At 40.4% G+C, this 26,480-nt stretch overlaps 1 protein-coding gene across 2 annotated transcripts in view; it reads right to left on the bottom strand.

Moving 5' to 3' along the window:
• Positions 1–26,480, bottom strand: part of LOC134027683 (A disintegrin and metalloproteinase with thrombospondin motifs 7) — a 59,980-nt gene that overhangs the window by 14,547 nt on the left and 18,953 nt on the right. For both annotated transcript variants that reach the window (XM_062470662.1, XM_062470663.1), the window contains exons 8-18: positions 24,768–24,911; positions 21,454–21,598; positions 16,920–17,012; positions 16,556–16,701; positions 15,193–15,362; positions 14,538–14,671; positions 13,124–13,244; positions 12,637–12,881; positions 9,969–10,116; positions 927–1,053; positions 375–588 (exon numbers count right to left, since the gene is read on the bottom strand). In XM_062470662.1, the coding sequence (XP_062326646.1) occupies positions 375–588; positions 927–1,053; positions 9,969–10,116; positions 12,637–12,881; positions 13,124–13,244; positions 14,538–14,671; positions 15,193–15,362; positions 16,556–16,701; positions 16,920–17,012; positions 21,454–21,598; positions 24,768–24,911 (1,687 nt within the window). The remainder of the gene's footprint in view (positions 1–374; positions 589–926; positions 1,054–9,968; positions 10,117–12,636; positions 12,882–13,123; positions 13,245–14,537; positions 14,672–15,192; positions 15,363–16,555; positions 16,702–16,919; positions 17,013–21,453; positions 21,599–24,767; positions 24,912–26,480) is intronic.

Genomic DNA, 26,480 nt, shown 5'->3' with positions numbered 1-26,480 from the left:
TAGAGTTTGAGATTTTAGACCACTATAGAATGGTCAAGAATGACCACAGAATGTACTTAAGAGTTTGTACTGTCCAGAATAAAAAACTATATCGGTCAATTATTTGTTTTGGAAAGGATGTAGAAACATTTAATTGAATTTATATAACTTATTTTGCACTGTACTATGTGGCAGTATCTGCACACCAAGCTGTATTGTTCAAACTTTAAAACTTCACTTGGGTGAAGACAATTTCAAAAGGTTCCAGTCTTCACAGATGCATTTCACACTCAACAAGAACAGGCTAGTTTTACCCCAGGCCCACTCCTCCTTGCATGGCTCACGCCAGAGCTTCAGGAGCTGACTTGACCTACATTCACATCAAACAGCCTCACCTCTGACCAGTTGCCCTCAGTCCAGTCTGCAGGGCAGGGGATGTGTGTGTTGCAAGATGCTACAGGCACAGGCTTGGGCATGTGTTGACACTGGGAAGGCTGTAGGGCTCTTTGCTCCTCCAGACCCACAGCTTGGATGCAGAGCACGGTCCTCTTGGCCAGGCCTAAGCTCCCGCAAGGGGCTGAGCACTTTTGCCACTCCCCCACCCACCATCTGAGGGATCGGGTTAACAATAGGGAGTGTAAAGGGGGAGACATTTCTGGAAGTCTGTTCAATGATGAATTATGTCAAACGTGTTAGGGTTGTTTAACCTTTTGAAGCTCAAGGGAATTTGACTTTCTTATTGTGTGTGTGTGTGTGTGTCTGAACCACTGTGGAGAGAAGTAAGGTTATACTGGATAAAGGTGTTTTTATTGGTGTCCTAATTTGGTGCTGATGCTGCGCGTGCATCACTTGTTTACTGTTTGCATACTGTATCTATCTGTGTGTTATGACTGGTGTGTTTTACTGAGTTTTTGTTTTGTACGTGGCTGCTTGTGCCATAAACTCACATTGCTGGGCAGAGCTCCTCGTTACAGCTGGCCCGTTTGTCATCGGGGCGGGTCAAAGGATCACAGTAGTGCTCCTCAACTATCCCTGAGGTCTTCTCTACACAGTGCACAATTTGACGCTGGACACCTGGAATGCCAGGGAAGAGTGGAAAAGATGTCTGAAATGTTACACACAGACTAACACTCACACACATACACATAGTATAGCTATACAGATATTGTGTCTACACACACTCTTGCACAAACACACACACTATACATAGGTTGTCTAAGACAATAGAAGAAAGTTGCAGAAGTGAACCCTCAAACTCTCACCTCAAAAAGTAGACATCAAAGTAAAAAACAAATGCATGGGCATAAGAAAACAAAAAAATGACACCACTTTGGTGAATAAATAATGTAATTAAATTGTTTCTTTGAGTCTGCTTTTTTTTTTTTACTATCTACACAAGTAGTATGCAGTGCTGTAGCTAACTGACTATGTAATTTAAAATCTATACTAGGGTGACATCCTTGCAAGCTGATGTTGGCAAATTATTACTTCTGTAATCCTAAAAATTTCTGTCTGTTTAGCATACTGTGGTCAAAAGTGCAATACATTCCTCAGATAACATAATAACGGTTGCCAGATCTCTGTCAAATCGTGAGCAAGCGTAAAACCCCCAGTAAAGGGTGGGATGAGAGTTGGTTTCAAACAGCACAAAGTAGCACATGTCAAGACACATCCCCCAGGGTCGCCACAGATTTATCTGTTTCCTCTGATGTTCCTCCCCCTAATTATCCTTTACCCCTAAGGGGCTTCCGACCCAGCTGAGCAGGGGCCTCCTCTCACCTCCCCACTTCCTGTCAGCATGGTCCACTGAGGGTTATACAATACTGTATGTCTGTTAGCTCATTCAGGCTTTTACAGACGACTCTTCAGACAGACAGAAATGAAGGAGGGACGGAACAGGCTTAACCACATGTTCCGTCGCCTTCTTCAGTGTCTGTCCATCTCTTAACAGAAGGAGGACATAAGTAAAAGAGGACTGCTGGGAGGAAGGGGAATGTCATTTGATAAGGTACTAGGGAGACAGGCAGCAGGAGAAGACAGATGGTGGGATAGTGTTGGAGGGCTTTGTTATCAGAGATGCCAATTGGTGCAATGCTCTGGAGAAATGTCTGATGCTTGAGCTGTAGAAATCCTTTTTTTAGCAGATACTGAGTCTCCACTGTTTTCACTCCCTTTCCAGTTTTAACACTATCACAATAAAAGAGTGCAAATCCACAATGTGGACGTTAGCCCCCTGATCATTTTAAATCATATTGGAATCTTAGCCCCAAATATTCACTTGTCTCTTTCAAGAGTCAGGCACTGCAAAGCCCCTCCATTGCAGGAAATGTGGAGCCCTGGAGTCATATTACATTAAACTGAACAATTTAAATGATAAATGCCATATTGTAAAACCCCCTTCTATGGCAGGAAATTAAATGTGTTTGAAATAGCAATAGAAATAGAAAAAACAATAGCTGGCACCAACAGAGCAATATCTTCTTTTAGATCCATTTACCACTGTGAGTATACCTGTAACCTTACCAGGGGCGTAGCCAGGACATTATTTCTGGGGGGGGGCAGCTCTCTGCAGCTGTTTTCTAACGGTATCCAGTGGTTAGCTGCTAGTCTCCATTGAAGCGCTGTCAGAATGCAGGTACGTTGGTTTGCGTCTTGTGCTGTTAATGGGGGCGTGGCCCAACATGTTGCGAATATGGAGCTTGTAGCGTGACAAATGACAATATACGACGACTTTATAAAAAAAATATTAATGCATTTTTTCAGCTTTATACCGTTTCTGTTCAGGAGGGTTTTAAAAATAAAATTAGTGGTGGGCATAGATTAATTTTTTAAATCTAGATTAATCTCACTGTAATCTTGGCGTTAATCTAGATTAAAATGGCTCATTTGAATTCCGCCGAAGGCATTCAGAATATGTGTGCTACCCAAATAATGACTAAAAGTAAGTCTTTGAGAACGGGTTTCTCAAGCCAGGTGGCGCATTAGACCAGGAGCTCATCTCCTGTTTCCAAAATGCATCACAACTGCTTGAGAAAGCTGTTCTACTATGATAATTGGTGATAAAAATAAATTATGTTCAATAAGATGTACTTGTGTTTATTAACTGTTTATTAGATTAGTTAACTTGGCTGATAGAGCTGTGCTGACGAGCTGCCTCGGTTGCACTCAAACATCGTAGTTTGACGACGACTCTTCCCCTGCGCTACATCAGTGCTTGGCCCGGCATCTTCCGCATTAGCTAAGGGATGCTTTGCGTTTAGGTGGTATTTGAGACTGGAAGAACTCCTACAGTAAACAAATTCTGCATAGCACAAGGTGCAAACAACCTTAGTCTTTTTGAGGTTTCCATTGGGAAGCTTCTTAAAAATACATTTTCCCTGAAGCAAACCAGGCGGCATCATAGCTGCATCCATGTTAGCACGTCATGTTTGATGTGATAATTTCATACACAAGGCATACACACAGGTTCGAAGACTCGTTCTCACCCCCTACAGTGCAATTCGGCTAGGTATACATCCGCGCTAAAATATCAAGGTGAAAGTCATCATAGCTTGCGTAGTATAGACCCAGCTCCCAACCCAACTTTGAGAATAGATTAACGGCGATATTTTTTTTATCGCCGATAAGAGTCGCAGCGCGTTAACGCGCGTTAACGCCGATAACGGCCCACCACTAAATAAAATAAAAAACTTGTTTTTGTGAGGTTGGGGGGGCCGGCAGGGTGGCCATTCTCTGACCAATGGTGGCCCCCCCCTGGCCACCACGTGGCTACGCCCCTGAACCTTACTTGGCAAGAAGAAGCTTGGGGGTCTGTTAAAATGAGTTTTTTTTATATTATCTTTGTATTAGCATCTCCTTCACAACATGCCTTGTTTTTTACAAAGGTGTATGCAGCTTTGTGAGTGGTAGTATTGATGGGTCTGTCCTGGCTGTCTTGCTGTGCGGTGCTGAATAACAGATTAAAGTTCCATGGTTGTTAAACATATGTGGTGATGTTCCATGACAACAGAGACTCTTGGATGTAGTAGAGTATGTTCTGTTTGCATATTGCCAAACTTTGCAAATTGTTGTAATGCATTAAGTATCTACATTAAGTTCTTCTAATACGCACACACACACAAACAGAAAAACCCTTATCCTACAAGGTCACACAGTAAAGAGGCTTTACATTTAGGTTACATTAACTGCCATAACAGAACCTAAAGTTAAAACATTGGCCATACTATAGGCATTGGTTTAATTCATGAAATTATATAAAGTTTCAGCGGTATAGGTTATTAAATGTAAATGCACAGTATGGAGGAGGGGTGTAAGGGGTAAGTGGATGTTGTAAAAGGGGAGTTGAAGGTTGTGTTACCAAAAAGAGATCAATGTTAACATCCACTTACAGGTGGAAATCCCAACTTCCCATACCACAATGTACCACTAAACCGTAATGAATATCAATACAAAGCAGTATTGTTATTTAGTTACATAGTAGTTAATGTAGCCTTAATGTAAAGTGTTGGCCAAAATTGTTTCGTAAAACAGTAGCTCCTTCTTCTCTCAAACAGAAATGCAGTACATGCACAGTATGTGGGCAGGACATACAGTATACTGCTTTTAATCAATCCAGCTGAGCAATAGATCAGTAACTCCATTTATATTTCTCATAAAACTAGCACAAGGTAGCAGAGCATCCTTGCCCAAAGAGACATGTCAAATAGTTTTAATGAAAAAGTTTCTAATTTAGCAGGGCCTCCCCACTGGGAAAACATGAGACAACAGTGCAGCATATGTCAGCACACCTCATATCTAGGAAGTTGTGTAAACAAGGTACTGTACTAAACATCCTCCATTATTCAACTGCTAAGATTAAAGCCTCAAGTCTCTTTATTAGAGACTGCTGTGCTGATTGGCCCCATGGTGCTGTTTATTTCAGATTATTTGATGTTCTGTAAACAACTTCTCGTTCATTATTCTTTGGCAATTAACAATGATACAGCAGAATAGTTTACACATGTTTAAATGTACCATGCACATGTTGTGCATGCTTCATTTGCATGTTAACTTCAGGCCTTTATACAGAAGGTCAAGTAATCCAAACAGAGTTGGACGGTTACATAGTCTATACCAATATGTAATTACCAAAGGCACATTCGGGGGAATGTCCCTGTACTTGCTGTAAGTCGCTCTGGATAAGAGCGTCTGCTAAATGACTAAATGTAAACACTGACGTCATTAACAAGCAACTAATATGGTGCCCCAGCGGAGCTAATTAAAAGTTGCGAACCAATGAGGAAAAACAGAGGTATTTTTAGACCTCATCAAGCTATTATTTCAATCAAAGAAAACCTCCAAGGGAGTGGGCTAACGATATGTAGGCTACACTGCAGGAAAACACACATTGCATGAACTATATAAGTAGATAAGCCTTGTTTGCGGAGTAAAACTTCTGGGATTAATATTGTGCCCCAGGGAAACGCCCCATATGAACTGTCCCATGATTCACTAACATAAGGAAGGAAATCAAGTATTAACAATAGCTCACTCACTATTCCTTTGATACATAAAATTGGTGTAAAGCCCGGATAAGGTAGAAGACAGAAGATGATTTCAAACAGTTTGGGAAAAAAAGAATAAAAGTTTATTTCGTTTAGTCATTTAGCAGACGCTTTTATCCAAAGCGACTTACAAGAAAAAGCAAAAGGTGCTAGGTCAATGATCATAAACCACGAGATGTGTTTTGCCAAAATATGAAGCATACATTGTGAAAAGCAAATAACAAATAAGAGCCAATGGGTAGAATCAGAAGAGCATGTAGTTAAACAAGTTACAATTAGACAACATGATCCTCGAAAGTGCCCAGAGTGTATCTGGAGGAAAGCAAGCAACAATAATATAATTCACAGAGAGTACTTAGCGAGAAGTTATTTCATAATGTATTTCATTTCAAATATAATTTAAGATACATTTAATTTAATAGGTCTCCCACAAGTTGTGTGGGTTTTTTATATTATTGTTATTCACTTTTGTTTGTTTTGTATTATTTATTTCAGCCTCTGTCTAAAGACACGTTTTTTTTATTTGAATTGAACGTTTAATTTAATAAGTTTTCCACATGTTAATATTAAACCGTAAATGGTTTTATAAACTATCAATCTTCTAACCAATTATCTGGACTCATCATTCTGATTTTCTGTAGGGGATGCCTGGAGTAAACCAAATGAGCATTCTGCCCTATCATCATTCATCAATTATGTGTTAGTGTAGGGGAATAGTATAGCAACACCACTGAAGCAATGACAACAAGCAACTGTCAAGTCTCAGCAGTAATTGGCGTTCTCATAACAATGTTTTGGTCTACTGTTGTTTAAGAATAAAGTCAGGGAAATTACCAAGAGTCGTCTGGACAGTCAACTGTGAGTTTTTGCAGCTAATTGAAAAGACAAATGCATTCTTCTTCACTCTTATGGATATGAGGAACAAACAATAAATGTCATATGGTACATCTAGTTAAAAGACAGATCCATCCGAAGACTAACATTCTTTTATTGATGATGAAACAACTCCATGGAAAAACTGAAAAACTAAACTGGAGGAAGTGCACAATGAGTTGTGAGGGATGAAACACCTGCTGTCACAGAGGAAGCTGTCAGGCAAGCTTGTTTTTAGAAGGTGCCAGTGATGCTTTAAAGAAAAAATACTTGGGTCTGAACTATGAATATGGAGCTGGAAAATGCAGATATACATAATTTTACAGTTAAGCCTGAAGGGAAGCTTTAATGGAAGCAGCAAGTTGGGTCTATACAGTTATGTTTTAAGTTAACATAGGCATACCTTCCCACTGTAGATATGAATTAAAGGGACAGTTCGCCCCAAATCAGAAATACCAATTTTTCCTCTTACCTCTAGTACTATGTATCCATGTAGATTGTTTTGGTGTGAGTTGCCAAGTTTTGGAGATATCAGACCTAGAGATGTCTACCTTCTCTCAAATATAATGTAACTAGATTGTAGTAGTAAGATTTTACATGTCCAGCAGAGTCACCCTATCAACCTACACAATGGTCAGGTAATGAGGAAAACCCCACCCTCTTTATGCTGCGTTTCAGCTTTTACCTTCAGGCAGATCTTTGGTAGAAAGAAAATAGTTAAACTGCTCACAACAAGGTCTGGGGATTATCTTGAGTTCCTGGGAGCTATGTCTTCAGGATTGTCTTAAAGCCATTACACTTGTTTTGTTACCTGCATTCTAATCTATTTCCAATCCAAGCAGTGTATCACGTAGGACCTGATCTAACCCTAACCCACTAGAAAGTGCCCTAGAGTTCCCAAACCAAAACTCCCACCCAATCATTAGACCTTTCAACCAACTGTTAAAGACAGGCAAGGCTCTGCAGATGATCCAGAAACCTTCAAAGAGTCCCAGAACCAGATAACTAACTCAAATTGAGCACAGAGGGGGTGCCCCACCGCCCCCAACTCCAAATCAGCCCATCATCCCAAGGGCCAGTTGAATAACCTGCCACCTATGGTGCTGTGATATACTGGAGGTGATCAAAAGGTGAGAAGTTGAAGATGATCATTTCCGGCACAAAGTAGCCCTTTCACAACTTGAGACAGAAAGAAGATATTTCTTGTGGGAAGCAGCCAACCAATGTAAAAAAGACAACATGACACTGTACACGATGAATGTGGGAAACACACAGAGTTCTGCCAGAACAGTGCACTAAGCATATTGCTTTAAGACTGTTATGACACAGGAAACTAAAATGAAACACAAAACTGAATGTTAAAACATGTTAGAAAACTTAAACAAATCACATGGTTCCAAAACTAACTCAAAATGTTTGTATAGCCACTACAGTCATTGGTTGGCCCTCAAGTTAACAAGGGTGAAGCAATGGCTAGGAGTGTGTCTGGAATTAAGTTATTTGGCTATCTATTCAGACATGAAGAAGTATCACTGTCAGTTTGCGGTAGCAATGTATCAATCTATCCAGCTCAGAAGGTATTGACACTAGTGAGTTTGATTTGAGTCAGTCCATTCAAACACTGCATGACTTCCCCGTCCCCCAAGATTAGAGGGTAAGTTATGTATTAAAATCAACCAACTTTTCAGTTAACCTACATACATTGAAAAGCTAAAAATAAAATCACACTAACAAACAGTCTGAGAATTTATAACAAATTATATAGTACTAAATTATAAAAATAGATACGTTCAAAATTGCATATCTGTATCGATAACTTACATGCATACATAGGTATACTGTAACTCCTTCAATTATCAAGCTTCGCTTAATAAAGACATAAGCAATTATGCAATGTTCTCATTAGGGTCTTATCTATTGCTATATTGCAAGCAAGGGCAAGCTTGCCCTATATTCTGAGTGGAATGCTATGAAAATAAATTATAGGGCAATGAGATGCTTGACAGTAACTATCAGGAATATATTTGCATATGCAATCAAACAATGGCATCATCAGATAACCCCTTAACACCGGATTGTGTAACAGAAGAGGGACCAACATAGATACCCATCATCTACGCCTCATTAACTTGCCAAATGACACTGGCCTAGTATCGGCTTGACAGAGCTTATTTTTAAATGAAATACTTAACCATAACCTGACCTTTAAATGGCGGGTTTTGTTGTCTACCATAGACATATAGTTGAAATCACAGTTGTAAGGGTCGACCATCGGGTGTGAGAGCCATCAAGTTGAGACCCTGTCGAGCAACTCCAGATTTTAGCATATGAGAGGTGGGGGCAGCCTTACACAGTTAACTTTTGTGAGACGTTTTTCTAGTTTCTACTACATGGAAGGCTGTAGTGTGTATGACAGCTACACATTGACATCAGTACTATAGAACAACGTAATGTACAAAAATCACAAAAATGCCAACTGATAAGTTATATATTGAAAGTGAGGTGGGCATCACTTTATATTCTGCTGCTGTAAAAACATGTTTGGAGTACCACCTTCTTAACCTTGCGAGGCTAAATTCACGGGCAAACGACCATGCAAGAATCTTTCTTGGCAATCCCCAAGTTATCCATTTGTGCTCGAACCACAGTCATTCAGACCAATCAGCTTCATATGAGTAACTACTGCCAACTATGGATGTGGTTGAAGTAAGTCTGTGATAGATGTGGATAGATAGATCCAGCCAATCACCTGCCAAGTATTTTTGTAAGTGCCTGCCCTTTTCCAAACAGTATGGCTTCCTTCAAGGATGACTTCCCATATGGTTATTATGTGTAACAAACCGTTTAACCTTCTGGCTGGTATTAAAAATACAAATACCTGTTAGGAAAATATCTACAAAAGCTATTTCAGAAAGCCAGCCAGCCATGTTTGCAAACAGATGGCCTTTGTCCCAAAGACATCCTTGTGCAACCCTAGGAGAACCAGCACACCACATTGTGCCTTTACCTTTATTCCTCTAAAGTGCTTGGTTTTCAAGCAGAATGAATGTTTGTGACCACACATTTGGCCAATTAACTCTAATCTCTCAAGTCAGTCCACATTTACACCTAAAAGTAATGTCCTTGAGTATTCATCCACAATATTAGCAAATGTGTTGTGACTAAGTGAAACTGTGTATATCCTTTGTATATATGTTTTTGAGAAAAAAGATGGAGAGTAAAAATAGCTACATGATTGATGGAGTGAGGTAAAATATAGTGTGAGGACACTTATCCATACAAATGTTCACAAGAAATGTATAAAATGTATTTACAAAATGACTATTCACTGTCAAGTAAGCATGCAGATTTAATCTTTCCAATCAGCAGGCTAAGTGGTCACCTGTCTCACTCAACTAACCACTGAAGAAAAAGCTTTAACAAATCTCTTTTGCCACATTCCAATACTGTAATAAAAGTGTAGCAGGCTCACAACACCACACTAGTAGTACAGACAAAGACTTTCTGTCATCTTATCAATAAATGTTTTACTTATCATTTCAACCCATATGATGTTAAAATAGAGCTTCTTACCGATACCACAGGTGGTACTACACTCAGTCCATGAGCCGAATTTCCAGAAGAAATCTGAATTGGGGATGTTGTTGTCAGAGTCTTCAGAGACCTCTCTACTGATGGTGTATTCGTAGCGGACTCCAGGGTTGGTTTCCTGGAAGAGAAGCTGAAACACAGAGAATTTAAGATTTGTTTAAGCACAAAAACAGATAACGTAAAATATTACACAATAGCACTGTCAACAAGCACCCATTTTGCTTCTTGCAAAGAGTGATTTATTTTAGGACAAGGCAAATGCAAAGTGTGTCATCTGAATTAACTTCTATTTCATTTGTACTAATTTTCTGAATCTGCAAAAATTAAGTCTGAATAATATTAAGTATTTAAATTGTGATGATATGTGACAAACAAATCTGCACGTATACAATATACGTGTGTGAAACAGGGCGGTCTGATTTGTGAGTTTAAAAAAGTTTTTTTATAATGCATATGAAAATAATCAACAAAGGACTATGAAGTATAAACTCACAAAATAACACAAACTGAAACTGAGAGATCAACACTATATGTGGCTCTCATCTACACCATCACACATACACCAAAACACATACACCAAAACACACACCCAAACAGTACTGTTTTGTAGTAGGCGTTAGGCGGGCCGCATTTGTGATGTTGCTTGTCATGCCCTAATAACTGCATAGAATAGGGTTCGCTTCTCTTGCTAGGCTACCTGTTCGTGCTGCCAGGTATCTCACACTGCCTTGTGGTGCCTGTCACGTGACTTCCATTGAAAATGAAGGGGAGGTTACATTTCCAAACAAAATCCAAGGGGAAACACTGGTACTATTCTAATGACGAAGAAGCAGGATGTGCTACATTTTCTGGTAGTGTTTATGCAGATTCCCCAGAGTAGAGTGAGTGCAATGTGTTAGTTCCAGGGGGCCTGTCTGCCAGGCTGACACCCGCGTTGAGTATGTCTGAGGTGTTGTGCATGTTGTGAAAATACTAATTTCAATGTGTGTCAGCAGTACACTGTGTACTTACAGTAGGGATTACATGTGCACTTGTAGTCTGTAGCAATTTAGGGATGTGGTTACATTTAGTGTGTGTGTGTGTGTGCATGCATGTGTGGGGTGTGTGTGTGTGAGTGGTGTGTGTGTGCATGTGTGTGTGTGTGTATGTGAGGGGGTTGGGGTGCATGCATGTGTGTGTATGCATATAGAAATGTTCTTAGGTGCCACTTGTTAAGGAGAATACCATAAAGGTAAACACACTGCAGGGGATGCTGACCATAGTCCATGTAACCTCCTAGTTCTCCAGAGCCATCAAAGCTTCAGCCATAGAACAGTTCAATCAAAGCCCCAATGTTCACTCACCTTCTTGGATCAATGGTTGCAGGGAGTCCCTGCTAGCCTAATGGAGCTTGTCTCAAATACACTCTTAATGCCAACAAAAGTACAGAGTCTCTGGGGTCATCTTGGGACACTGCATTAAAAGTCTGAGAAAGTCCCAGTAAACAGAGACAGACTTTTGGCTGTGAATACTGAGCTAACATGGATTTATAGGCTTGGGCACAATACGGGATCCCTCCAGCTTAACAGTCTGCCGAGAACAAACCCTGGCATCTAAACTCCAGAAAAACAATGATTTGCTTTGCAAAATCTGTAAAATGCTACAATACAATGAACTGAAACATTTGACAAGCATTCAGAATCTGAATGATCTATCCCATCAGTTATTGTGTGTGTGTGTGTTTTGATTACGTTAAGCATGTGTGTGTGTCAGCATGTGAGAGGGAAAATATTGACAGTACGGTATGTATGTATGTTTGTGCGTGTGTCAATATGCAGTTTGTGTGGAGTGGGATTCAAATCCCACTAAGGGAAAGAGTTCTTTCTACTGTACACCCGCCTGGTGTTGCCCCCCTCCCACCCCCACCCCTCCCAGGCCGGTCCAGTCCACTAATGATGCCAGCCGCCACTTTCATGTGGGCATGACAGAAGCCGCCGCATTCAATTCAAAGAGCCCGAAAAACATGTCCTCAGCATAGTTTCTATAATTAATAAAAGCGATAAGGGGTCAGTTCCACAAAACATCAGAAAAAAAAGTACTGGGGGAGCTAAATAGCTTCACTTCCAGAAGGAGAAATTGTAGTGTCAAAGAGGTTGCAATTTGCCTACACTAAAATGTTTCTCAAGAACCTCATTACAGTCATGAAACAATAACTTCACAACACAACTAAAAGATAAGATGAAGACAGATTCTAAATTGGGGGCACAGTTAGTTTTGGTAGGTTGCTTGACTGATTTAGGGCTCTCTTTGAGACCGACAAGCACTGAGTTAGTGTGAGTCAATGCAAACACCTCTAAAGCCTTCAGTTCAAAGGTCAATTCACTCAGAATAATTACTTGTTTACTAATGCCCATAGTGGGAAACTATCAGTCAACATTTCTTTTGCTGTATTAGATGAGAGAGCTGCAAAGTTTTAGAGCCTGTGAGTGAATAATAATAATCACGGTGAATAATTACATTGCTAAAGAACCTCTGAGCTGAGTAAATAGTCAGTGTGTACAGGTGTGTACTTACCAAATGTGTGTTTTATTGTCCTCAGTTTAACTAGTTTAACGATGGCTTGTGTGTGTGTGAGTGCATGTGTTTGCGTGCATACGTGTGCCTCTCCAACCTGTATCCAAACTGGCTCCATTGTTGGTCCGGGGGAGGTCAGATTCTCCAGGTGCCCTGTCCTCTCATAGGTAAATATTGTCCCTGCTGCTTTGTAGTCTCCATTCCATTGGATAGTCCAACCACCGTTCAGAAAGTACTTTTCCGGGTCATCGCTTCGGAGTGCCAAGAAATTTCCAGCTTCAGCCACCTCCTCAATGCGGATGTCCCGCGCCCCTTCTGGAATCAGTCCGATATCCACGTAGCCTGGAAGACACACAGGAAAAACATTTGGTGGAACAGAAATATTGAGGGATTATCACAGAGACAGATTTTCAAGATGTGCCTTCAACTATGAATGGGATGGCATACTCCCCAAAAATGCCCATGGGTAGTAATCTATTAGTATCTCTCAGTTGGAGTCAGCCTCTGCAAATAGTATTTGCCCTTAGTTTGAACTTTTCAAAGGTTAAAACTGATCAGTGGTTGAAGACAGTGTGCTGTCTTACCAAGTCCTTCGCTCTCCTCAAAAGTCTTCTTCACAGTCTCACAAGTAGAACCATTGCCATTGCATATCCCACAGCGATCCTCCACAGCATTGGAGTCAATTTCATAGTCACAGCCCACATTCTGTAACACACAAACCCAAACATGCATACATAGGTATACTAATTGCAGTGAGCATTGAATATTGACAGCCTGTCTTCAAGGAGGATACAGTGTAGTATGATAACAATGTGCAAATGCTATGATGTTCATCTGTATAGGTTCACCACAGACAGAGGAATGTTTTGCACTTTCAATTTTCTGAAAGCCATTAGAGTCAGATTCACTGAAAAACAGATCTATACAAACTACTAACACAAGCTTTCCAAAACACATTCATACATTTTGTGTGAATAACATTTGAAACCTGCTAGGAAAGCATGCTAACAGCATACAAACAGCAATTTGTATAATCATCTCCCAAGTTAGTTAAAAAGTCAGACCATAGAAAATGTATGCTGTTGAAAGTACAAGATACATCAATGAGCATAGTCTGGTTGAAAAGCAACCATTTTAATACATTAAAATCACATTTGTCAAACATTTACATAATTTCAAAGTTACCAGAAGTTGAACTAAGGCCACATTGTTTCCCCTCTTGCTTCATAAAAGTGTATTAGAGTCAATGTCTAAACCTTTCAACTAAGACAATCTCACTAACTTTACTCAAGTTCTCATTCCTTTTGTTAACGACAGTTAATTGGTTTTCCAAGTGAACTTGGAGTAGATCTATACTGTAGTCTTCCATTCCTTAGATCATATCTGGGAGTAACTTGTCTAAAATACTCAGTTTGAGCTAGGAAGAACACATAAATGGACGATAAAGGATGACGGATCATAACATCAATTCTGAACTAACTTGGTAACTAAGTCTACAAACGTGTAGCCGAAACCATAAAAACAAAGCCAACTGAGCTGCTCAACTGTAGCTAAGATAACAAACCTCCTTTCCTCGTGCTTCAAACGACCAGACTAAACTATCATGGGAAATATGAATTTCATTACATCTGTGTCCAGTCAGGACACCTTTGCAACATTGATTTCCATATAACAGTTAAGGATAGTACAGCATGTGCGAGACCCTTTGTTAGTCTTTCAAGTAACAAAAGTATCTTCATACAGTATGCGAAACATCTGGTGCAATTCTCCAAAGACACAACAAGCAGCAAACTGACACTAAAAATGCACATATCCAATGCAGTCCATGAGCACCATGATAGAATAAGATTAATGAGTCAACAGGATAACCTTGAAAACAAACAGCAGTGACCCTGGTTCCAACCTGGTGATAGATGAGGAAAATTGTAATACATGCATAATGTAGGTAAGATACTAGATGGGTTAGTAGAGGTGGAATTAAATTGAATCACTAATTACCTTACAGATACCATTAATGCACATTTCTCGACTTGTGCTGCCTTCCAAGCACTTGGTTCCATCGATAACTGCGTCCAGCATCTTTTCAGAGAAGTACTCGTTCAGAGGACGGCAGTGTAGCTCACAAGGGTTCACTGACAAACGGAGACAATAAAAGCGTCTCTAAACAAGACCAACGGATAACAAAAACATCACACATTTTATTTAACTATCAATAGCAATGCATCTTAAAGTGTGACAATTTTTTATTGTGTGTGTAGGTCCCCCTTATGCCGCCAACACAGCCCTGATCTGTCGAGGCATGTACTCCACTAGACCTCTGAAGGTGTGCTGTGGTATCTATCTACTGGATTGAAATCTGTGGAATTTGGAGGCCACTTATTCACTGATTTCTTTCTTCGGACCACTTTTGATAAGTACCGACCACAGCAGACTGGGAACACTCCACCCCCTTGTCAAAGTTGCTCAAATCCTTACACTTGGCCATTTTTCCTGCTACTAACACATAAACTTTGAGGAAAAAATGTTCACTTTCATGCCTAATATGGCACCACTGACAGGTGCCATGATAACTAGATTCTATTCACCTGTCAGTGGTCATAATGCTATGGCTAATCGGTGTACAAGCCAAGCTCTGTCCAAAGGTAACACTCACCTTTGTTGTTGACTTGCACCCATTTATAGAACTTTCCTTTGTAAGGCATGGTGTTAAAGTGGCTGCATTGGATGTGCCTGAACGTGGGCTGTCCAGGAGGACACGGAGCACTGTTACAAATCCTGTACCTCCGACGCTCACCCACACAGTATTTCCCTCCATATTTTGGTCTAGAAGATCAGACAGAAGGAAAAACAAACAGGCCTTTTTCAATCCAATAAAATACTTAAAGTTGCTCTGATATGTTAAAGAAGTTCTTTGTGGCTTCAGAAAAACACAATATCACAAATCCCTTTTGAAAACACTTCATTATCCCAAAGTAACTAAGAACAAACACATTGTATTTTATCATACCAAATATGATAATAGGCCATGTGAGACATTACATAACTGACACAGTTGAACGTTTAGCACAGTGCTACAACTTGCAATTACAGTTGCCATCAGTGGCATATCTTCACATCTTTGAATACTAATACCTAGTTTCCAAGTGAGTCCATAACTTAACACTCAACCATTAATATGAGAGGTTTTAAAATCAGGGTAAGGGAATACGGAGGTGTAGACATGGTTTATCCACCAAAGAATATGACAGTTACAGCTGTCCCACCTCCACCCTCTCCCCACTCGCACACTTCAGAGGAAATGGAAAAACGATATGAATTGGCTCCCCCCTTTTCCCACTGGACAGGAAACCAATATTAAGTCCTAATACAGATGCTTTGCTTGCTTGCCATCAATACAAAATGCCTCGTCCTCTCAGAGGATGACAGTCCTTTGGGTGTAGGTTTGGGTTTGGGTTTAGGTTTCCTACGGTTTAGGTCCTTTCCTTTAGGTTTCACCTAAATTAAATGATATTCCATAAACTTAGAAACAACAGGCATTCTGGTACAGAAATCTGGATTATTACTGAGACTGAGATGATGAAAACATTTTTATGAAGTATCAATTCCACTGCACATTTTCAAAATATGAAAGTATTTCTTACCGTCTCCTCATTTACAGTTCCAACACACAAACATCTCACCATTTACAGTTCCAAAGTTGGTTGCAATCCCATGAGAAATAATACTTTTACAGAGGTAGTATTATGGCTTGTTCTATAGGGAAAAACGGAGCTGAAGCAAGAAGTAACCATAGAAGCACACCCATGCAGTAAGATGGGCAGTCTAAAATTGCCTCTTAAGTTCAAAAGAAACTCTGCTTCATCTGTACATGTGACCCAGTGACAATAGTGAGAAGAATGAAAGCCATTCTACTGTCTGTCCAAGAGTTCTTATGAGAAATCTGAATCAGATTCATGTCCATCTCCATGTATATGAAAACGTTTTTGAAACATATTTTAGGGTGTCAAAAACCTTACACAGGGTTGACACAGTCTCTCTGGGCGTTCTGCACTCCGGCCCCGCAGGTTCTAGAACAGGATGTCCACTCACTCCATGGCGCCCAGCCTCCGTTGACATGTTCTGGCCGGGAACCTGCTGCCACACACTCTCCATCGAAACACCACTGAGGGAAACACGCTGCGTTGTTATGTAAAGCTAATAAAACACCATGTTATTTGTGTCGCAAGCACTACAACTGCAGTAGGGGTACAAGTATGTTATGATTCCTTGGATTATGGTTATGTAGTAGTTATTATACTTCATCAAGTAGTAGCAATAGGTAAAGGAGTTCCTAGTAAAAAGAAAAATGGATTTAGTGGCTACAGAATGCATAATTCTCACCTTGTCCTCCCCACACCTGGTCCCATCCACTGCCCCATCCAGCTTGGAGTGGCAGGTTGTCCCCACGGTGCACCACAATGTACTACAGATGTTCTATAGAAGGAGAGCAATTGCCTATCAATTACAGTTTACTCTCCCTATGTGTAAACCATTTAAAACCTACATGTTTTTTGTATTTTACAGTAGTCAGAATGGACATTATTTAGTACTTGGACTGGACATAAAATGTGTTTGTGTATGCGCACGTATTGCATAAAAAATTATAAAGATTACATTCTCCAATAAAATGCTGCATTGACCTATGCAGAAAATATTTACTGTCATTAATACAGTTATTTCCTTAGAGGTTTAGCACCGCAACGGATTAGAGATAGAAAATTGAAGATTTTACGTGAGGCTTACTTCTATATACTTTCTCGATGGAAGGAGAAATTGCCAAATCTAAGTATTTACTGCAAATGTCCATCAAATGGTACCCTGGAGTGTCAAGATTATCTCATATTTCCCTCGATGCATGCTGATGATGCCTTCATGTATGCTTGTGCTCAGCCCTGCAGTCAAAGGAGCCTTTCAGAAAACGTGTGTATTGCAGGGTTTGATAATAATTCTGTTCGGTATACATAATATTTACATTTAGTCATTTAGCAGACGCTCTTATCCAGAGCGATTTACAGTAGTACAGGGACATTCCCCCGAGGCAAGTAGGGTGATGTGCCTTGCCCAGGGACACAACGTCATTGGACACAGCCAGGAATTGAACCGGCAACCTTCTGATGGGTAGCCCGATTCCCTAACCGCTCAGCCATCTGACCCCTACATAATATTGAGAAAGAGCTATATTATATTATATATATTATGTGTTACTAAGGTAGATACCCTGTGGTTAGTTGCACAGCTCAGAGTCTTGTCACCAAGCAAATGGCCAATGTCAGATCTGTTAAATATCTTAATTTTAAGGACTGAACAGGAGTCAGAGATTGTAAGGGCAGTAAAGCAAGACAATATGTTTGGAAGGGAGGGAGAGACACATATGATCATCACATATGATTATTTCCTCAATTAGCAGTGTATGTGCGTTAAGATGGCAATAAGAGCCCAAAGGTCAGTTTCGAGTTTTATCAGAGACAGTAGCTGGGAGATTATCTGAGATGTGGAACTTGGTCTTTTGTTGCTCTCAGGCGGCTGTTGTAGCTTTCAGGTGGTGACATTTGGAGCAAACAACCGGTGGCTATTTTGTCCTTTCTGATTAGACTAGGGTTGTGAGAGCGTTTTTCGATTTTGTCTTTGGCTCTTGGGGGACTTAAATCTGTTGGGCTTGCAGAAGCTGGAAAACAACAATAGATAATTGTACTGAGCTGTGAAGGATCTGATGCCCTTCTATTTAAATGACAATATGTTTGGTGAGACTGATAGTTGGCTGGTAACTATGGAGATAAAATGAGACAGGACAGGGGAAGAGGAAGGTCATACATTACGCAGTTGCTTGTCATCAGGAGTACTGCATGGTGTCTACTGGTAGTACTGCGGGAGTCAGTCAATGGCTGAGCGGTGAGGGAATCGGGCTAGTAATCCGAAGGTTGCCAGTTCGATTCCCGGTCATGCCAACTGACGTTGTGTCCTTGGGCAAGGCACTTCACCCTACTTGCCTCGGGGGAATGTCCCTGTACTTACTGTAAGTCGCTCTGGATAAGAGCGTCTGCTAAATGACTAAATGTAATGTCTAGAAAACATTATAATCATCAATTCATTGGTACCAATGTATTATTATAAAACCAAATACAATCATTTGGGTGTGTATCAGTTAAATATACCATTCCAAAAGTAAAGGGGACAAACACAGAACAACTTTTCTAAATGTGAGAGGGATATTTCCCCTCTATCTTTAGTAAAGTTGTGTCAAAGATTGCAGCACTCATGCATGATTCAATACCTTCCAGGGGGCCAGAGCAAAAATCAACAAAATCAGTTTTATATAAGTGACATTATGTGTTATATCGGAAAATGCTGCTGACGGTGGACAACTAGGGATAAGGGAGGGTGTGACTGTAACCTAAAGTGACCCTTAAGTGCAATACTTTGGTAGTGATACTGCTTTTTGTTGCAGTAAGCCTAACAATAATACCCTACAAGGAAGGTGCATTTAAAGAGAAGTGATAATACTTTAAGGTCAAATTCTGTGTGTAGCCATACCATGCCGATAATACATGCATAATTGAATAATGTCACCTTTTTTCTTGTTGTGCCTCATCTGCATAAACAATACACACGTCCTTACATCTTCTGCTGAAATATTCAACACTCATTAGCCAATCAGGCTTAATCTTAATGTCAAGTCTTACAACTGTTTCGAAGGCTAACTCTTTATGTATTGATAAGTATAAAGGCCAGCATTCTATCTTTACGCCACAGCCCAGCTTGAACGCCCAACCCTAAATACATTTTGACTCTCCATTTTAATCAAGCATTAAATTAAGTGACAGCGCATAGGTTTGTGCCCATGGATTGATAAGAATCTTTCCCTGAATTTCAAAAGTAATTTTCATTCAAAATATTTACAAATGGGATGACAAATGTAGCCCCAACATACCCGTGAACAGGCAACTCAGGGAAATTGGATTGCCCGTTCTTGTTTACAGGCATTGGCACCATATTCTTGGCAAAGCAGGGACTGATGTCTATCCAAAGGTGTCTGTCCTAGTGGGCTTCTTTATAAAACTAATGGTATTCATGGTCATGGAATCAATCCTACCTCTGGCTTGGAGCATTGATGTGTGATACACCTCTCTCCCTCTCCTGTTTGCCCACTCTCTTTGTCGCTTTTCTGTTGCTTATCCTGCCTTGTACACTATCATCCCCTGCTTCATGTCTATTTCTCTTTTATCCTCTTTGTATCCAGTCTTTCCCCTGGGGTCTTTGTGACCCTTTACCTCCCTCTTGCATTGGCTTTCTCTTCTCACTACAGTATCTTTCTTAATTGTACTGTGTTCCTGCTGTCTTTGTTGACATTGTGTCTCTTGTTTTCTTTCTCCCTTGACTCTCTCTTTTCATCCTCTCCTTGCCCCCTCTCCATTATAAAACCTCTCAAAAACGTTACAAACAGCTGTGAACAACCAAGAGGGTGTTTGTTTCTTAATATAATTAAAACCTCACACACGCTCACACACACAATCATGGAACTAGACACCCCATAATAAAGTCAGTTCAGTTAAATCTCAGAAAAAGAACACTATCCATCCCTGACATTGTAATGACTTCTCCAGGTATTTGTCCAATGAGCTCAACTTGTGAGCTCGGCACCCAGCACTGGGCCTGCTCATCGCCCTTCCTCCACAACTTTTCAATCCAGTTGCTTTAACAGTTTAAACTGTCTGTATCGAAGCACCAAATACACATGGTGTTCTTTTTTTCAGGGGCACTTGCAGTAAATCCAGCTTAAATCACAGTCATTCCAGCAGGGATAAGTGAGTATCCATTTTCCCCGTTTGCTTCCACCTCAGACCAAAATGTTATTTGCGGAGGCGAGACGGACGTGAGTTCAGCTTTAAGGTTGCAAGTGGGTAACTCAGCCAATTCCCTCCATTAGTAGTAGGCTAAATAAACACACATGGTTCGTCCCATATGGTCAGTAAAATACCTTTTGCCAAGCGTCCAGGCCATAGCCCCGATTTTGAAAACTGTATTGATTACTGTATTGTAGGTTCCCCCTCCCTGATATAATCAAATCAGAAATGCATTAGAATGCACCAAATGTTCTTTCTTTAACAACTCGGGGTGTTGATACCATTGATTGCATGCAATGATGAAAAGGCTATTTGGGAGGAGGTGTGGCACTCCTCTTATGTATCACTCCTTCTCCTGAGGCCTCCTCCTGACACACCTAGAACTAGCGCCACCTACTCCATGCCCCAAAACATGTTCAACTCTGCAAACAAAGGCTGTTCTCTGCGCAAAGGCATCTGAGGTGGCATGAAAACGATCAAATTCCTGCAATGTTAGCTAGAAAGGTTTCTGAAAGTGGTGGAAGCAAACTGAGGAAAGTGAGTGCAGAGGATCCTATTAAGGATCTAAGGGTATGCTGGTGATCCTCAAAGAGAAAGGGATAAGCGGGAGAGGAAGATGAAGTAGAGGGTTTGGGCGGATAAGTGGGAAAGTGTGGGGGGTTTGTTGGCGTCACATTAAAGATTGTAGATGCATGACGCATGACAGAAGATGAGAGGAGTGGAGGGTGAGGGGGTGTAGTGGTAATAGACATGTGGCTGTTGTATGAAAAAACAATGTTACAGCTGTGTGTGTGCTGGTGTGGTGTGCTTTTGTGTGAGCATGGTTTGTACAGTATGTATGTGTGACTAAAATAGAATTTGTGTGTGGATGTGACACACAAGGCTGTGTGTGGGAAACAGTGCACATTGTATGTGTGTTGTGTGTTAGAGCAAGAGAGCTTGCATCAGATAGAGGCAGCTTGTGCATGTGCTGTGTGCATGTACTGTGTGTCTCTCTGTGTGAGAGAGATAGAGGTAGTGCTTAGGTGTCTTACATCGACGTCATCACAGAGCAAGGACCCAGAGCCATACTGCAGTCGACACTGGTGAGCAGCGTCGTAGAGAACCCCAGCGGGTCTGGTGTTCAGAGCCAGCTCATCTCTCATTGGGGGGTCATCCAAACACCAGCCCCAACCACGACTGTTCAGGGGAGACAATGATACACAGTTAAAGTGGAGTCAGACTCTTTTATAGGCAAGTCAGACACATAAATATAAAAAGACATGTAGAGATGAGTACACAACCATAGATATGATAGATATATGGTAGGCACACATGGATAAAACCACTGGCACATGCATATGCAATCATGCACTAAGTACTTTATGTTACACATACTATACATACATACTGTATATCTACTGATTCAGGACATAACTCGCATTTAGCCTGTCAATCCTATAATTAATTAATATCTCATGGAGTTGAAGAACTCTATGCGACAGTGTTGACAGTGACAGAATTGAAAATAGCTAGAAAAACGTTGACAGGTTGACAGAACGCTAAGTGACACACTTGACAGAAGTTCCCATGACATATCACATTAAGCAAGGCCTTCACAGTTTTTTTTGTAGCTCAATACTTTCCATTTAACCTTGTCGTGAAGGATGAAGCTTTAAACTACTAGTCAAGAACTTAGTGACGATCTAAAACTGCATTTGCATACAATAATCAATTTCCTGACTCCTGTCATTATCAAGAAAGTATGATTAAGTGTTTTCTCCAAAAGCACGAGGTGAATTTCAATAAACTTCCTGGACTGAATGGGTTCACAGTGACCTGAATCCTGTACTAGATCTAACATGGCTTTGATAAAGTATGCATATTGCTGAAATGAATCGGAGGAAGCGATCTAGCTGCTCTGGCCAGCTGGACTAAATAGTCAAATACTCAAACTGCTGACACAGCAGAGCGCATATGTAAAATCTAAGATAAATGTTACCAAGATATTACTGTCACAGCTAAAGCTACCTAAATATACAAGAAATACATAAAAACACACACTAATTACAGATAATTAACTAGGATTAATGGGTTAATCTCAGGGCAGCACTATTTAAAATAACTGCACATAGTGTTTTCCTAAGAAAGGGCAACATTTGTTTCACCTGCTCACCTCACTTTGACCCATACACTAGACTTCCTGCTCAATGCTGCTTCACTGGCCAGTTTTTATGCACAAATCAAATAATCAAACACATTGGGAGACCTACTACTGGCCACTATGCGACAGCAATTAAACTGTTCTCCATGAGTGACTTTGTACTCTGCATGGGGTCTCCTGAATTGAGGTTCACAGGGATACTGGTGGTTGAAAGCAGCTTTTAGAAATGGAAGCTTTCCTGAAAAGGTCCAACATGGTCAAAGAGTAATTCATCAAGGATTTTTCTTCAGAGTCAACACACAAATATGTTTGTAGTTTTAATATTTTATACAGTCACTTTGTTGTGACTAATATTCTGGCAGGTAACGGCAACAAATGTTATGAATTATAAAGGGTGAAAATCAATTAGTTGTACAGTACCAGGAACAACTCAACTTAAAACTTTCACATAGTTCTCCTGTCTAATAAAACCAAACACAAGTCCCTGAAGTCCCACCCAATCGCAATACAGCACACAAATTTGATTATTTTCCCCGCAATTTCCAGGTGTAACTGCACACAAGTTAATTTTTTTACCCACTCAAAGAAAGAAAATATATTTAAACTGCACTGCAGCTTTGGACTAGTATTCAGGATTCAAGCAAATAATTTACGGCAGCCAGATACAGAGGAATAAGTCTTGCAAGACAAAAGCAGAACAAAAGACACACTCTCTGAGATTTCTAACTCACTCACTTTCAGCCAACAGATGCAAACTCCGAACACAGCTTTTCTCTTGGTGCCAATACAGCTATTCAAATGATTATATAATTGAAACATGATTCTTGCAGTATGAGAAATCCTAGGGGACCAATCACTTGGAAGGGGAAAGCGACCAAGGGTTTTCTGGCCAGGCGTTAAGATAAATAATTGATTAGTTGGCAAGCTCTTGCAAAACACATACACGTACTGTACATGCATGCATGTGTGCATACACAGTACACACACATGTACGTGCACACAGTCCCCCATCCATGCAGGCGGTAAGAGGCCTTTGTGTAAGGACTCCCATGAGCGAGTGTTATTCCTCTTCCCTCTTCCCTCACTCGTGGTTTAATGGATTCCATATGGTGCTTTGAGCTGCGGAACTAGGGCAACTTTGACAGGAGATTTAACCCAGACTCGTTGTGGCTAGATGCGCAATGTTTTTTGAGAAGGGGGCGGAAAGGGGATTCCAACCTGTCGGCTCTACATCTGGCAACCAGAAACATAACACTGAGACAGAATTCTACAAGATACTAGGAATTGGCTCCTAGACAAGACTGTAAATAGATTCGTTATGCTGTTCACTTGAACAGAATGCTTGAAGCAGCTTTTAGCAGAGTATCATCGAAATGTATGAAAGGGCCTCTAACAGGCCAACATATAAGGCATTGATAGGCACAAAGCAATTTCCTTGTAATCATCCAGTGCTTATCTTTTATTTCTTGATGAGATGAGTGGGTCCTTATTATATACTTAAAAGCTATGGTTCGAAAGACTGTATGTTAACAGAGAGATGGAGGACTGAGAAGTGGACATGGGAACTATTGGAGACTGGAATGCGTAAGAACACATGACACAAGACACATGAGAAAAAGTTATGAAATTTACAAATGAGAAAGAAATGTGAGATCCCTCTAGCCTTATGTCATTATGGAATGGAAAAGAAAAAAAAATGCAATTAAGTAGAATTCAAAGAATGGTAATTTGAGTGGATAAGAAACATGGTTGGAGACTATGCACAAAGAATATGTAGAAAAGAAAGCAACTTGGTAGAAGTAGAGAAAGATAGAGCAAAAGAGAAAGAAAGTGTTTGAGAAAGAGTCTGAGAAACTTCCAGCAACAAAGTGAGGTGGGGACAGAGACAGAGTGGAGAGACAAGGAGAGAAGGAGAAAGAGAGAGAAAGAGAGAGAGAGAGAGAGAGAGAGAGAGAGAGAGAGAGAGAGAGAGAGAGAGAGAGAGAGAGAGAGAGAGATAAAAAAAAAGAGAAAGGAAATGGGAATGAGGAAGAACATGAGATAAACCAAAATACTCAACACAAACAAAAACTGTAGCTAGAGACAAACCCAGACGGAACAGTCAGGCAGACAGACAGACACACAGACAAACACACAGACAGAGAGACACAGACAGACAGACACACAGACAGACACACAGGGATGTCACAAGCGTGGGCCACTCACTCTAGGAAGCGGGTGATGTACTGGCGGGAGCAGAGTGACCAGCTGGGTGAGACAGTGCCATACAGGAGCTGTGGAGACATGACGAAAGGTCTTTTCCCAATGGGCTCACAGTCATTGCCGTTGCCATCATGCTGAATTCCAAAGCTGCGGCATAGAAGAAGCACATCCCACAGAGACAGTGAGGAGGGAGAGGATGGGCTTGATGGGACAGATACTGCAGGGCAAAATGTAGAACACATATGAAGGCACTATGTGCAATGTACTGTGGAAAGTCTAGAATATATGGCACAACTACTGTCTTACTAAATACTGCTGTCAAAAAGTAGAAAGGGGGTGTGTGCTACACTTTGCATATCCTACATCATCATACAGGGGGTAATGGGTACCTGGTTTACAATCATCACAATCTTTATTTGTCATAAACACACATGCCCAGAGATTATGAGAGTGTGCAAACACATGCAGAGTATAGACAGAATAAAGCTGGTTATTTACAGTTAATGGGTTAACAAAACGTGTGTTTGCTTGGTGGCCCAGTAGGACCGTCCACACACGCATTTGCATACACACAGGACATTGATTTCATCCACACAGACAGATGTTAACCTCATGCTGACATTCCTGACACCACTATCCCCTATGGGCACTGGAGCATGCCCTTTACAATTGATCGTTAAAGGGGGCCTCACAAGTAATACATTTACAAAGGTTTATAGCATACCAGGACACAGGGGCTCCTAAGATCTTAGTTGGAAGTGATCAAGCTCTTTTTCTAAATAATAAGGTCAGAGTCAGTTCAGTCTCCGATAATTTCTAGTTGAATTGAGTTGAGCTTCAGAAACAGTCTATACATTAGGTACATTATTTATACAATACGAGTAGTCTAAATTGAATTTATTTCCAACATAGATTTAATTGCTGCTGTGCAAAAGGTCTGTAGGCCTTGCTTTAATGGTTATTGTAAAACAGAAAAAAAGTAGTTAATACTTGATCCAAAATAATTGTATTTCAGCAATTCTTAAAATGAAAGCACCTGTTGCAGTGTTGTGGCACACCAAAGTGAATGATGTGCTGCAGAAAGAATGACTCATGTATGAGAAATGTATCATATATGGAATACACTACAAGTGTTTGGAATGTGTGTCTAAAAAACTGGGTTGTCTACTACTCTACACTGCACTAAGAGGGCTGTAATCTATCCGTCTAATGGTTGTTTTGAGGGATTTCTTTATACTAAAACTTCACCTGTCTGGTTGGATTTGGGAACTTTTAGTGCAACATGTTAGTATAATTGTGGAACTGAAAGATTGTTCTCCTTTTTTTCAATGTGACATTAAACTAAATTATAAAAAGGTTTAATTTTACGACATTTGACAACTTTTACTCATCTTTGCCAGGGGTGTCAATAATTCCTGAGTTGACTGTATCTGGATTTCCAAGCCAAGACAGTGAGTGGGAGATGCATTTTAAAACACATCTTCAAATATCTGACAGATGACTGACATGTTTTTCAGGTGTTTTTGTTCTAAAGATCTATTTTAACAGTCACATTAGAGACGATAACATGAAGACATTTTGGTGGTATAATTGTTTTTCTTGTATAGGCAGAAATGTCTGAATAAAATTGTTGCTTGGTGGCTCTGCATGACTTATTTGCACACTAACCACATTAAGCTTGTTTGTTTAATTACTATAAACAAACTAGTGTGTAGT

Source organism: Osmerus eperlanus, chromosome 10 (assembly GCF_963692335.1).
Source record: "Osmerus eperlanus chromosome 10, fOsmEpe2.1, whole genome shotgun sequence".
NCBI classification, from domain to species: Eukaryota; Metazoa; Chordata; class Actinopteri; order Osmeriformes; family Osmeridae; genus Osmerus; species Osmerus eperlanus.
This window is presented reverse-complemented; position numbering and strand designations above follow the sequence as displayed.